The sequence below is a fragment of the Anabrus simplex genome, chromosome 3, assembly GCF_040414725.1.
Source record: "Anabrus simplex isolate iqAnaSimp1 chromosome 3, ASM4041472v1, whole genome shotgun sequence".
Lineage (NCBI taxonomy): Eukaryota > Metazoa > Arthropoda > Insecta > Orthoptera > Tettigoniidae > Anabrus > Anabrus simplex.
In genome coordinates, this window is record NC_090267.1 from 398,004,838 (window position 1) to 398,019,387 (window position 14,550).

The 14,550-nt window shown below is 37.9% G+C and overlaps 1 protein-coding gene across 1 annotated transcript in view; it reads right to left on the bottom strand.

Moving 5' to 3' along the window:
* LOC136866427 (uncharacterized) overlaps nucleotides 1–11,114 on the bottom strand; it is a 102,534-nt gene extending 91,420 nt beyond the window's left edge. The window contains exon 1 of the mRNA XM_067143352.2: nucleotides 10,529–11,114. Within this exon, the coding sequence (XP_066999453.2) occupies nucleotides 10,529–10,822 (294 nt within the window). The 5' untranslated portion in view covers nucleotides 10,823–11,114. The remainder of the gene's footprint in view (nucleotides 1–10,528) is intronic.
* Nucleotides 11,115–14,550: the final 3,436 nt, after the last annotated feature.

The following is a 14,550-nucleotide window of genomic DNA, read 5'->3' on the forward strand; positions in this document are numbered from 1 at the left end:
GTTTTTCTGGCATAGTATTCATAACTTACCTGAAAGATGGGCGAAGTGTGTAGAAGCTGATGGCCAATGTTTTGAATAATAATAAAATGAATTTTCCTTGAAAATGACCTGTTTTCTTACCACAAAAACTGTCAAAAACTTATGCATAGGCCCTACACCTTGTATTTACCTGTCTTAATATTATTGTTAATAAACTGAGGGGAGTACATTGAAATCACTTGGATGGACATTCTTCCGCACCTGCCGTAACCCCCCCCCCGATGTGGTGCCATCTGACTATTAACTCTTCCCATCAATGGGGCATGCGCTCGCAGGACACCACTTCAACAATTTCGAGGAAATTGGAAAATGGCTTGACGAATGGTTTGCCGCAAAAGACAACGTTCCATGGAGCGTTTACATAAGCATTCCCCACCCAGTTACTTATTCCTACCACCCAGCTGACAAAAATTTCTGGGGAGAACACTGCATATCCATTGTACTCTTCTGAGCAACAGAATTTAAGGGAGCAACAGAATTTAAGGAAGTTAGGGGAAGTTAGCGACTGTCTACAACACCAAGAGAGATGCTGGGCGATGAGGGTGTCACAACCCAGTGCCGGGTTATTAGAGAAAATCACAAGTTATTATTCTAGTAACTGTGCTGTTACTACTGTACTATAGAAGTATTACTTTTCAAGAATATTTTTCCAGTATACGGTTCAAAATTCCAGTATATTTCCAGTACTTATATTAAATTCCAGTACTTCCAGTATTTCCAGTGTCAGTAGACACCCTGTCATAAAAAAGAACTCGACTCTTCCTTCACTTCTTTCACCCCTCACTGAGGAATCTTAATAATGGTCTCCCACAAGGTTCTGTGCTGGCTCCCTGTTTATATATAGCAGATATCCCAGAGACTACGTCTAGGAAGTTTGGGTATGCAGATGACTGGGGTGATACTTTCGTGACGGGAGGTTACAAGCCAAGTGCAGCAAAGACAGTAGTTGCTTCATTCCATCTCACCAATAAACAAGCGAATAGAGAACTGAAAGTCCACTTTGATAGCAGATTACACACACATACCAAATATCCCAAATTTCTAGGAGTCATTCTAAATAGGACTCTAAGGTTCAAAGAACATCTTACCAGAATTGTCGCCATGCTCAGAACCAGAAATAATATCCTGCAGAAACTGTGTGGCACTATGTGGGGGTCAACAGCTTCTACACTTCGGATTTCTGCTCTTGGACTGGTTTATCCTGTGACTGAATATTGTGCACCAATCTGGATAAACAGCTCTCATGTTAAGCTTATTGATACTCAGCTTAACCAAACCATGCGTTTAGTATCAGGGACAATCAGATGTACTCCAACACACTGGCTGCCGTCATTAAGTCACGTACCACCTCCATCCGTTAGAAGAGAACAAGGACTTATCAAGGTGTACAATAATATATGCAACAATTTTTCTCTTTCTGTACATCTTGACCTTCCTGTTATTAACAGGAAAACACTTCGCTCTCACCACCGTCCACTGAATACTGCAAGGAAGCTTGCTGAAAGTAATTTCGACATGAATGACAGCTGGAAGCAATTATGAAAAACCTCGGCAACAAAGGAACAGCAAACTATGCCATGCATCACATCTAAGCCACCAGGGTTTGAGCTTGCCAGAAAAATTTGGTGTACTCTAAAACGAATCAGAACTAACTGTGGCAGATGTGCAGACTTCCTTTATATATGGAAGAAAATTCCATCTTCCAAGTGTAGTTGTGGTGCTGAAAGACAAACTGTTCAGCATATTATCCAAGAATGCTCTCTAACAGCCTTCTCAGGAGATCCAGCCGACTTCCTAGTGGCTACTCAAAATGGTGTTATATACGAGATCCAATCTGCCATTGTCACTTAATGTGTTTCAGACGTATAAACAGTTTTTTTAAAAATACTTTTATTGTGATGTGATTGTAAACAAAACGATAAATAATAAATAACCCACCGAGCTCGATAGCTGCAGTCGCTTAAGTGCGGCCAGTATCCAGTATTCGGGAGATAGTAGGTTCGAACCCCACTGTCGGCAGCCCTGAAAATGGTTTTCCGTGGTTTCCCATTTTCACACCAGGCAAATGCTGGGGCTGTACCTTAATTAAGACCACGGCCGCTTCCTTCCCACTCCTAGCCCTTCCCTGTCCCACCGTTGCCATAAGACCTATCTGAGTCGGTGCGACGTAAAGCAACTAGCAAAAAAAAAAAAAATAAATAAATAAATAAATAAATAAATAAATAAATAAATAAATAAATAAATAAATAAATAACCCCTCACAAGTGTATTATCTGAAAACAACAAATAAATATTGTTTTTTAAAAGGAGATTCCAAATACCAATTTTCAAAACATCTTCAGTTTTTGAGATATAAGTATGCTCATAAAAAAGAATTCAACCCTTTCTTTATCCCCTCCCCACTAAGTGGATTTTCCAGAAACAAAAATATATGTGTTTCTTTATTTTTAAAGAAGATTCCAAATACCAAATTCTACATCTATAAAAAATTCAGTTTTTGCAATATAAGTATCCTCATAAAAAGAATTCAACCCGTTTATCAGTTTTCTTACTCCACCACCTAACTGGATTTTCCAAAAAAAAAAAAACATTTCTTTATTTTTAAAGGAGATTCCAAAGACCAATTTTCACGACCGTAATATCTTCAGTTTTGGAGTATAGGTATCCTCATAAAAAGAATTCAACTTTTTCTTCACTTCTTTTCATCCCCCTTAAGTGCACTTTCAAAAAAAAAAAAAAATACACAATTTTTACACCCCCTTCACAAGTGGATTTTCCAAAAACAAATAAAAATATGTTTCATTATTTTTAAAAGAGATTCCAAATACCAATTTTAGTGTCTGTAATCTTCAGCTTTTGAGATGTAAGTAACCTCATCAAATAGAAATCAACCCCTTCTTCACTTCCTTTACTCCCCCTCCCCCCTCCCAGTGGATTTTCCAAAAAAGAAAAAGAATACCTGTTTGTTTACTTTTAAAGGAGATTCCAAATACCAATATTCACATCTGTAACATGTTAAGTTTTTGAGATACACTCATTTTAAAATTTCACCCTTTTTCCCACTTCTTTTCACCTCTTAAGCGTATTTTATGAAAACAAAAAAATGTCTCTTTATTTTTAAAGGAGATTCCAAATACCAATTTTTATATCTGCAAACTGTTAATTTTTTTAGATACAAAGGGCGCTAGGAACGTTTTGCAATGTGAGTGAACGCTTTAGACTTTTTCAAAATAATTTCCACCACGCTCAATACACCAGTCAAAACCAGTCACTGAACCAACTTTGCCACTTTTCTTCGGTTACATTTTCACACTCTTGATTCCATGCTGCCAGAAGCTCCTCGTCTGATGCAAAACGTCGCCCTTTCAGCTTCATCTTCACTTCTGGGAAGAGTGCGAAGTCAAATGGGGCAAGATCAGGACTGTATGGAGAGTGATCAAGTACAGTCAACCCTGATCTGGCAAGAAAATCCATTGTTACATTAGCACGATGTGCTGGAGCATTGTCATAATGCAAGAGCCAAGTGTTGAGCCATGACCTTCGACGGAGCTGCTTGAGAGCCTGGATGACCTTAGGCAGACTAGTCTCACGGTACCACTTTGCAGTAACTGTCCTTTGTGTTTCTAGCACAACCCGATCAGGATGCCAAGTTTAGTGAAGAATACTGCAATCATCCTTTTCTTCACTGACCTTGACTTTCACACAGTCACCGGAGTACCCTCATCTTCAAACAGCCACACCTTGTTCTGGGATTTTGTTGGGACATCATAGTAATAAAGCCAAGTTTCGTCACCTGTAACGATGCTATTGACGTTATGCAAAGTCCCACTTTCAAACTCTTTTAGCATTTTTCGGCACCATTTCACTTGATATGCCCTTTGTTCCTCTGAAAGTGAATGGAGCACCCAAAGGTAACAAACCTCTCTAACATGGAGATGGTCTTGTAGAATTGAATGAATAGCTTGAATAGCTGGTGCAGGAATGTGGAGGGTCTCTTCTACCTGCCAATATGTCAACCGCCTCTTTTGCTGCAACATTTTCCTCACAGCTTCAATGTTTTCCTCAGTCACTGATTCAGACGGTCGCCCAGAACGATGATCGTCCTCAACACCAAAATTTTCCCTCTGGAACTCTTTGTACCAGCGGAAAATTGTTGTCCGATGTGGACAGTCTTTCCCCAGCACAAGAGTCATTTCCTCCAGGCACTGGTCAACCGTTAATCCACGAGCAAAACTGTAGGGGATAATTGCGCGATATTCACCTTTAGACCACACTGACATCTTAACTTGCTTTCAATCCCACTGTTTGGTAACAACTGGTGTGAAGGTCGCGCCTTGCTGTCTTCTAGACTGGTTTTCACCCCTCTTTTCATCCCTCACCATAACAGGGGTGTCCAGCCAACCATTTTTGTGTATTGCAAAACTTTCTTAGTGCCCTTTGTATAGATATACTCGGTTAAAAGCTTCAACCCCCTTTTTGCCCTCCTATCAACACTGTATTATAAACGTATTGCCAAAATTTCATTTCTTTATGCCCAGTAGTTTTTGGCTTGGCAATGGTGAAAGAAAGAAAGAAAGAAAAAGAAAGTCGGTTGGTCAGGAAATGTTAATTTTATATATACAGGGTATACCCAAAGAACACTGACAAGGCTTGGTATGTTGTGGGGGATGGCGGACTGATCGGTTTTCAAGAAGGAGCCCCTGTCCGGAAATGCACAGTTTGGACAATGGAGAGCATCGTAGTCTGAGAACGGTTGTGACAATTTGTTCTGATTTGGTGTCTTAATACGGAAGGTACGCAACTCTTTAGCCATCTGTGTACTGCAGATGGACGATCTCAGCCTAATAACATTCCTTGCGCATGCGCTACATTCCACTACACAGTCCTTGATGCGCATCCTACTGCGTTACTTGTATACTGTAATCTGCCAGTGCAGTAACCTTGTTAACAGCAGTGCAACACGTACCAGTTCACACCTGTGGAAACGAACGGCACGGTGCTTGCATTCGACAAAGTGGATTGCACTGGTAGAACTGCTTCAAGATTGTATGTGGAACATTTTCCAAACAGACGTACCCCTCACCATTCCACGTCCGTGGCCATCGAGAGACAATTATGAGAAGCCGGACAGTTCCATACAGGTAGTATGAAGAGTAGGGTGTATGACACTCCTGTAATGTCAGCGAAGGACCTTATTGTTCGAGTCCACAGAGTGATTGAAATTTCTCAAAGACAACCGCACGTATTGGGTCATGTGTATGAGGCTCATCACTGCCAATGTAGGCTCTGCAACGATGTAGGAGGTACACAATTTGAACCCTGTTTGTAATGAGCCTGATGTGTTACTAATGTTGGATTTATTGACGACATGCGGAACGCACTCTCTTCACACTTCGATGCGCTACAACGTCCAAGCCATGCGTTTCTGGATATGGGTTTCTTCTTGAAAATGGATCTGTTTGCCTTCGCGCACAATATACCAAGCGTTGTTGGTGCTTTTTTGGGACACTCTGTATATAGACTAGCAGTTACCTGTGGCTTCGCTCGCATGGATTTTGTAATTTGATAAAAGTAATCATTCCTCGGTACTGTACTAAGACATTATCTGAAAATTCCTAAAGTACAAAACTCACCAAAAAAATTGAGCTTCATTTACCCCAGAAACTCGTTTAAACCACGTTTATGGTATTGCCTTTGGGGCTAAGATGACCATGTGACGTAGAACTTTACATGTGAGAAACAGTCTTCTTTCAAGAGACAGTCCACGTCTTTATTTTTAAAGAAGATTCCAGATACCTATTTCCACGTCTCTAACAGCTTCAATTTTTGAGATACAAATATCCCCATTAAAATAATTCAAAACCTTTATCAGTCCTTCCCCCAACTACACCTTAGTGGATATTCCAAAAACAAAAAATTAAGTGTTCCTTCATTTTTAAAGGAGATTCCAAATACCAATTTTCACGTCTGTAACAAATTTAGTTTTCTGAGATATAAGTACCTCATAAAAATAATTCTACTCCACCTTCCACCCCTCCCTCTAAGTTAATTTTTCTCCAAAAATACGTTTATTTTTAAAGGAGATTACAAATACCAATTTTCACGTCTATAACCTTTAGTTTTTTATTTAGATTAAAGTATCCTCAAACAAGTAATTCAACTCTTCTTCTTTCCTAGCATTTAGTCCCGCATTGGTGCAGGGTCCGCTTATACAAACAATTCAACTAATTTTTCAAATCTTTCACCCCCCCCCCCCCCCCAAGTGGATTTTCCGAAAACAAAATACATGTTTCTTTATTTTAAAGGAGATTCAAAATACCAATTTTCACGTCCGTAACCTTCAGTTTTTGAGATCTAAGTATCCCCATAAAAAGAATTCAATTTCTTTCACTTCCTTTCACCCCATAAGTGAACTTCCCAAAAACAAAAAAAAAAAAGTGTCTTTCTTTATTTATAAATGAGCTTCTAAATACCAATTATCACGACTGTAACATCTTCCCTTTTTGAGATATATGTATCCTCATAAAAATAATTCAACTCGTTTTTCACCCCTTTCCTCCCAAGTTGATTTCCCCCAAAAAATACATGTTTATTTATTTCTAAAGGAGATTCCAAATACCAATTTTCATGTCTGTAACATCTTCAGTTTTTTAGATTTGAGTATCCTCATACAAATAATTCAACTAATTTTTCAATTCCTTTAAGCCCCTTAAGTGGATTTTCCAAAAACAAAATAATACGAGTTTATTTTTAAAGGAGATTCCAAATACCAATTTTCACATCTGCAACATTTTTACTTTTTGAGATATAAGCATCCTCAAACAAAGAATTCAACTAATTTTTCAATTCTTTCACCCCACCCCCGCCCATAAGTGGATTTTCCATTTTTTTTTTCTTTTTTAACTTTTAAAGGAGACGCCAAATACAAATTTTCACGTTTGTAACATCTCCAGTTTTTAAGATATCAGTATCCTAATAAAAAGAATTCAACCCCCCCTTTTTGGTCCTTTATATACCCCCCCCCAAGTGGTTTTTCTGAAGACAAAAAGTACATGTTTATTTTTGAAAGAGTTTAAAAATACCAGTTTTCATGTCTGTAACATGTTAAGTTTTGAAATATACTGTAGATATTATGCTCATTTTAAAAATTCACTCCCTTTTTCAGTTCCCCTTAAGAGGATTTTCCGAAAACAAATTACCTGTGCTTCTTTACTTTTACAAGAAATTCAAAATACCAATTTTCATGTCTGTAACATGTTACACTTTCGAATATTATACTCTAGATATAGTTTTTTTTAAAATTTACCTCCTTTGTCACTCCTATTCAACCCCCATTATTTAACTGGTTCCTTAAAACAAAAAAATATGTATTTCTTTATTTTCAAAGGAGATTCTAAATACCAATTTTTATGTCTGCAACATTTTTGTTTTTTGAGATATAAGTATCCTCATAAAAGGTATTCAATCCCTTTTCCACTATTTTTTCACCCCCTTAATGGGATTCTTCAAACACAAAGAAAGTATGTTTCTCTATTTTAAAGGATATTCCAAATACCATATTTTATGTCTGTAAACTGTAAAATTTTTGAGATATAGATATACTCATTTTTAAAATTCACACCCCCTTATCGAAGGAATATCAAAACATCCTTCCTTAGTGAGCACCTACACTGTAATATAAAAGTATATATATATAGAGATAGCATTTAACAATGCCCAGAAGTGAATTGGCGATGGTCGGCTTCTTTACCACAATCAAAATTAGCACTTCCAAAGATTAAGGTGATGTCGGTAGGGGAGAAACCTAAGAGAATTGAATGGCAGGTTGGGAACACAAAAGTGGAACAGGTAGATCATTTCAAGTATTTAGGATGTGTATTCTGGGAAATAAGTATGGTAAGCGAGATTGAATCAAGGTGCAGCAAAGCTACAGTAGTGAGCTCATAGTTGCGATCAACAGTATTCTATAAGAAAGAAGTCTGCTCCCAGACGAAACTATCTTTACACTGGTCTGTTTTCATACCAACTTTGCTGTATATGAGTGAAAGCAGGGTGGACTGAAGTTATCATACTTGTAAGTTAGAAGTAACAGACATGAAAGTTGTGAGGATGATCACTGGTACAAATAGGTGGGAACAATGACAAGAGAATAGTTGAAACTGAAGAGAGAAAGGCTAAGTTAAGAATGAACTTCATGGACGATGTGGCAAACATAAATCAGCTTCAGTGGTGGGGTTGAATGAGGCGAATGATTGAGAATGGATCTGGCCATAGAAGGAGACCAAGACAAATGGTTAGACATGGTTTCTAATGATTTCAAGATAAACTAAATGAGGCCACACAGCTTGTTACAAATAAGAGGCATTTAGTAAATTTACAGAGCCTTGCAGACTGAATGCTGAGAGATATTCCTACACAACACTCTGCCCTTCCCTTTTTAGTACCTTTTACCTCCTGTCTTTTATTCATCATGTACCCCTCCCAGAATATAAATTAGTTCCACTCTCTTTCATAAACCCCAGTGATAATAGCCCCTGCTGAATTCCATTTTGTTGTTTCAAAGAAGTCACTAGCCTGTCAATCTGAAGTGGAACTAGGCCTATATTACTCCCATAGGTCTAAGACAGGACTGGACAAATCAGAAAGAGATCTAGGCACCAGCAAAGTTCCTTAGAAGCTAGGCATGAAAAATAAATTCACTTGCTTACCTCTATAGCAGGGCTATTAACTAGCGACATCTCATCACCTTCAGCCTTCACTACTGCTTCCTTCTCAGTCCCTCCTCCTAACATGTCAATATCCCTTTGTTTGAAAATACCAGTGCTCTGCTGATTTTGTTTGTTCAAAATCTTCTACGTTTGGACCATTTATCGTTAGGCGATTCATGTTATGGGTGTGCAGTGAAGATCTCAACTTATTTTTGAATAGATTAATAGTGCTAAAACCTCTCTTCAAATGATGCTGTTGACATTAACATTACTGCAACAATGCAGATGAGCTTCTTGAGAAAAGGAGATCTTTCATTCATTCACCAATTTTAGGTACTTACATAGTTTTATCCATCATCATGGTAACTGACTGCGTGGAATTTGTCCAGCCCTGGTCTAAGATAGGGCAGTACATTTCTCTAATGAAGGGTGCTGACCTTACTCATAGCCCTAGCCAAATGAACACAAGAAGGGCCACAAGTCTGCACATATCCTAGTTGCCCACTTCTATTCAAAGCAACTGGTATCCCGGCTCTCAGGATCACTTACTAGGCCATTCAGCCATTGCCTGTGGTCAAGACTGTATTTGCTGTGGTTCATAAACTAGGCCACAACTACAAGAACCCTAACTGCAGACTATGGCATTTGAAACAGTCATCATAAATGCAGATATTCAAATAAAGGGCACACCATTTCCCAGTTTTATTCCATGGCTTTTTACATAGACTCTGATAATACTGGATGATTGCATATTAATGCAGAAATGATACCTATTGTAAATGTCTACAGGAAAAAAAGAGAATAAAACTAAATAAACAGAAACCTATATTTGTTATAAAGAACAGTACCACTACTTTACATGAATAAACATATATTATACACAAATGATAGTCTATAGAACAGTCCTGGTCAGTAGCAATTTACTTCTAAGGAAGGAGAGCAAGGTTTTCATAACAGGCTAAGTTTTCCTGCAGTTTACGCCATTTCACATGTCAAAAACCTAAATGTCTATTATTCTAGGCCTTGTAAGCATCAATCAAAACAGCAAATTATGAATTAAGGAATATCTTGGAATATTTTAACGAGTCAACAAAATCAACAAGGAAAAAGAAGAGATAAGGGAGTAGACATTGCTAAGAGATACAATGGGTACATTCTTTAAAATAACTTCTTAACCATGAAAGTTATGTATGTATTAGGTGGAGAACTCTTCCTTCATACTTGTGTACAGTACAGTACTTGATCTATCAATACGGACTATGAAGCTAATATAACATGAAAGTGGGATGACTAATAACACCAAAACGAAACTTAAAGTGTTGGCATAAGACTGATATGCCCAGGCTGAATGCATCTCCAAGTTACAAAATATTTGTGAAAAGGCATAGAATGAATAGTTGGTGGGCAGTTGCTTAGGTCAGGAAATACTGGAGGGAAGTCATTCAGAAGCCCGAGTCCCACACAGGACTACGATTCCTTGCTAGATGCATCACTGGTGTCATGAACGTTTTCTGCTTGATACACCATACACACTAGCGAGTGCTAAGCTCGTGCATTAATACTTCACAAAAATATTCAAATTTGAGTAATTCCATCAGTTTGCCACAATACAGTTTTAGCGTGGAAAATATGTCTAGCATGACATTAAAGTGCTATTATTATGTTAAGCAAGTTGTCATATAATTTATAGAAATGAAGAAACAACAATATGATCACAAATATTATTGCACTCCTTCCAATAAACCTGAATTTTAAAAATAGTTCTATAACCTCAAATTTACCTTCAGCTTCAGAGATCCCGCAGCAATAAAATGATCTACGTCTATCATGGACGAGAAAATACCACAAAGTAACACTTCAAAACAATGAGAAATACCTATCCTTTCCGAACCAAGTATGGCAATAACCCATGTGATTAGTCCTATAACACAATGCGTTACATTATCCACCAGAGCCTTTAAGGTTAAGTCAATATTTCGACCGTGAAACCAATCGCCTATAGTAAGAAAACCGTACAAACTCAAGGTTAAAAGGGCATCCCAATTGCAAAAGTGTCTGAAAATCATTATTGCCATTGTTACCGTACGGTTTATCGGTATACAAAAGCACACTACGGGATGACATTCACCCTTAGTAAGGCAATGAGGTAGTGTCAAAAGTCTTGGCTATTATGTCTGATTATGTCCAAATAAGTTTCCTCTTTCGTCATAAGTGCTAATTTAGCGGAACAATGAATAAATGAATCATAAGCTATTCATCAAAATACTATAACTGTACTGTACTGTTCAAGTCTAATAGCACCGACAATAATTACGAAATAAGCCGAACTAGGCCTATAGTGTATAGCGAGAAATAGGTCAAGACCAACTACAATCAATTAGGTTGTAGCAAATACAGTCTCTACTGTATTTGGTTGTAGTTGGTCTTGAATGGATGGACCGATCAAGTTAACTTGCGTGGTACGGACCGACCATGTCATGGGCTATAAGCTTGCATTCGGAAGATACCGAAATCGAACGCCACCATAGGCAGTCAAAATGGGGCTATGGTTCCAATCAACGAGCAGCTCGTTGGTTCCAATCAAGGATCATGTAAGAGAAATGGTTCCAATCAAAGAGAATAAGTAGGGTACCAATCTGTAGCTAGCTTCAGGTAGTACCAGTCCTAATTATTAGATGGCGATGGAAGTCATTCACAACGAGTAGATAGTTGTAGGAAGGTTCTGTAGATGACAGGTAAATAGGCATGAAAAGAGCGATTTCAATAATTAAAGGCCGTTTGTCTTGAAGAGAAGTATTTCAGTGGGCCCTTCTAACAAAGAATTAGTCGTATAACGTCAAGTATTATCAAATACATTAGAGACCGACACTTCCGGATTTACCCATCTTAAAATGGGAGTCAATTCGCAAGTGGCGCTCCTAGTGGCATGACCTGGAAATTCGCGCTAAATTCAAATAACAGTTGAAATGCATATACGGAAATGGATAAATAAATACATCTAGAAAGCAAGTGTTACTAAAATATTAACTTCAAAGTTGCTAAAGCAATTCTGGATAAATGAATGAAGAATTATTTAACAGGTTATTATTTAAAGACTGAAATTAGGCATATAATCAAGATGTGAAAGGTCTTGATCTTTCATTTATGCATTACTTTTTTAGCTTTAGGGGCTGCCTGGCCGAGGCGGTAAAGACGTGCTCGGCTCGCCCGGAAGGACGTGGGTTTGAATCCCCGTTAGGAAGTCGTAAAATTTAAGAAACGAGATTTCCACTTCCGGAGGTGCATATGGCCCTGAGGTTCACTCAGCCTACACCAAAAATGAGTACCAGGTTAATTCCTGGGGGCAAAGGCGGCCGGGCGTAGAGCTAACCACTCTACCCCATCACGTCCCGAGGTTAACAATGGTGGAAGCCTTTACCTTCCACTCCTCCAAGAGCCTTCATGGCCTGTACGGAAGTGACTTTGCTTTGCTTTTTTTTAGCTTTAGCATACCGGTACCTGTCTGAACTTCCACGGCTACATTTGTCTTTTTCCTCATTTAAAAGCATTGTATCATCACATTAGGACACTTGTCAATAATAGCAGCACATTCATTACACACATGATTCAATGAATTTACATTTAAGAGCTGGACAATTTTCCTTTTAACTTCAAGCCTACTAACAGAAAGAAAATCTATAAAATTAGCCGCAAAAATATTCAAAATTTCCCGATAAGCAATACTTGCCGTTACATTAGGGTAAAGCAAATTTGCATCATCATATTGTTTCAACAAAATATGTACATTTCTTACATCACCCACATTTTCTTCAGTGCTTGACAATGCATTATGGCATTCCAAATGGGGTAACTTGGAACAAAACTAACCACATAAATATGCACATGCATTTTCCTTAATTAAATCAAAACCCACAGATCACACCTACAACAACACATCAGTACCGGTATTGAAGGTTAACTCCTGCACTAATATAATAAAATAAGCTTATTATATTTTAAGCCAGTTAAAATATGGGTCGCGCAGGTCAGAAGTTTAGGAAGTACTATAAACATCTCTTTGTAACTGGAAGAATATATATGCAAACACAGTACATACTTACATTTTCTTGTCATGAGGGAAACGGAAGAAAGACCACGAATCCTTCTGCCCTTCATAGTTCTTGCAGCCAAACGCAGTACATATCTTTCCACTCATATTGACAGGAGATATAAAGGAATGACACATGCTACTATTTACTTATGTCATGCAAATGTATAAATAACGCCAAAACTTCACAAACAAATACATGTGCTCTTATGACAGAATCAGTGACTCCAGGTCACTCCGCTGTCCCTCGATATCTCGCAGAGTGTCGCATATTGTCTCTACTGTATTTGGTATTATGGAAATAATATTGGTGGATTACATTGAATTCGACTTTACCCAATCGATTAACCTTGTTCGAAATAATATTGATTTTAAGCAATAGTACCCATGATGCTACAGTATTTGTGTTGTTTGAATTACAAGTGCCCATGTGCTTGTTTATTAGAAATATATCTTCGTCAGTCCTCCTGAAATCCTATATTTCCTGTTTGAGTGCACCTCAGGGGCTGGAAGCTGAATGGTTCTATTAATGTATTTCTATATATTTCTGTTATTCCGTTATTTTCATTTTCATGTAGTACTTGGATACTGATGTGATACCCATATATTGCGTATGCTGTGCTCTGGTGTCTTGCTTTAGAAGGGATAATAATATCAGCTTAGTGATAATGTGTCAATCATCCATTTCAAGGTAAAGCTACTTTGTGGTGTGAGGTTATGCTCTCAATAACATAGTATGCTGTACCTAGCAGTACCAGATCATTATTTAGGACATAGCAAGTACCGGTAGTTGAAAATAAAAATATATAAATTATAATGTATTGGGTCTGAAAATAGTAGAACTGCATTTTAATTGTCACAGAAGGGGTGGGTGTTGTTGGTAGGAGGGGAAAAGGAGGAGGGAAGAGCATTGAGGGTGGTGAGCATAACCTCATGTGCGTTGCTACGGCGGAAGTCATCTCTATGCGCTATCTATAGATAATAATAGTAAGGTATTGTTCCCATATTGTCTTTAAGCTTTGTGAGCCCTTTTCTACTTGCTTTTTTTCTTTCAACACTCTCAACATTTCCTTTGAAGTAAAATAATTATCCATGTATACAATGTGATTTTTCCCTTACATTCCACTCAACAAATTCTATACTACACTCCGTCCAAGTCCTGCTTTGCTTTTCTTCTTCCCTGTTTTTCCTGTAGCCTATACCAGGTACATTTACAATTTTAAATTATAGTGTGACTCACTGCACAACATCCAGATCTTGTAACCTCTCTTCACAGGCTTGTCTCTCATGTATTGCTTCAACGAAGATCTACCTTTAAATTTCACTATGGAACTTTACAGTGAGACTTATAACAAGCCATAAAATACTGTGACAGGGAATCAATCAAAGGATGAATTTTATAAAGTTTGTCATAGTGGGCGTTCTCTCTACTCTACTCTCTCTACTCGGCTGAACTGTATTATCATTCAGATGGAGATGGCTGAGTAGAAAACTGAAGCGTTTCACAAGCATAAGTCTTGACACATTATCATCATGAAGATCTGGTTCACTAGACCAAATAATCCTTGTAACTGGGTTTTCTAGTAATGCCCATATACAGATTTATCTCTAAGAACACACGTATTTCATTAGCTGTGGTAGGAGCAAATGGTTATCCCAACGGAGTACAATGCAGATTTGTCTGAAACACAATGTGGTCAATACGCTCATCAGAAA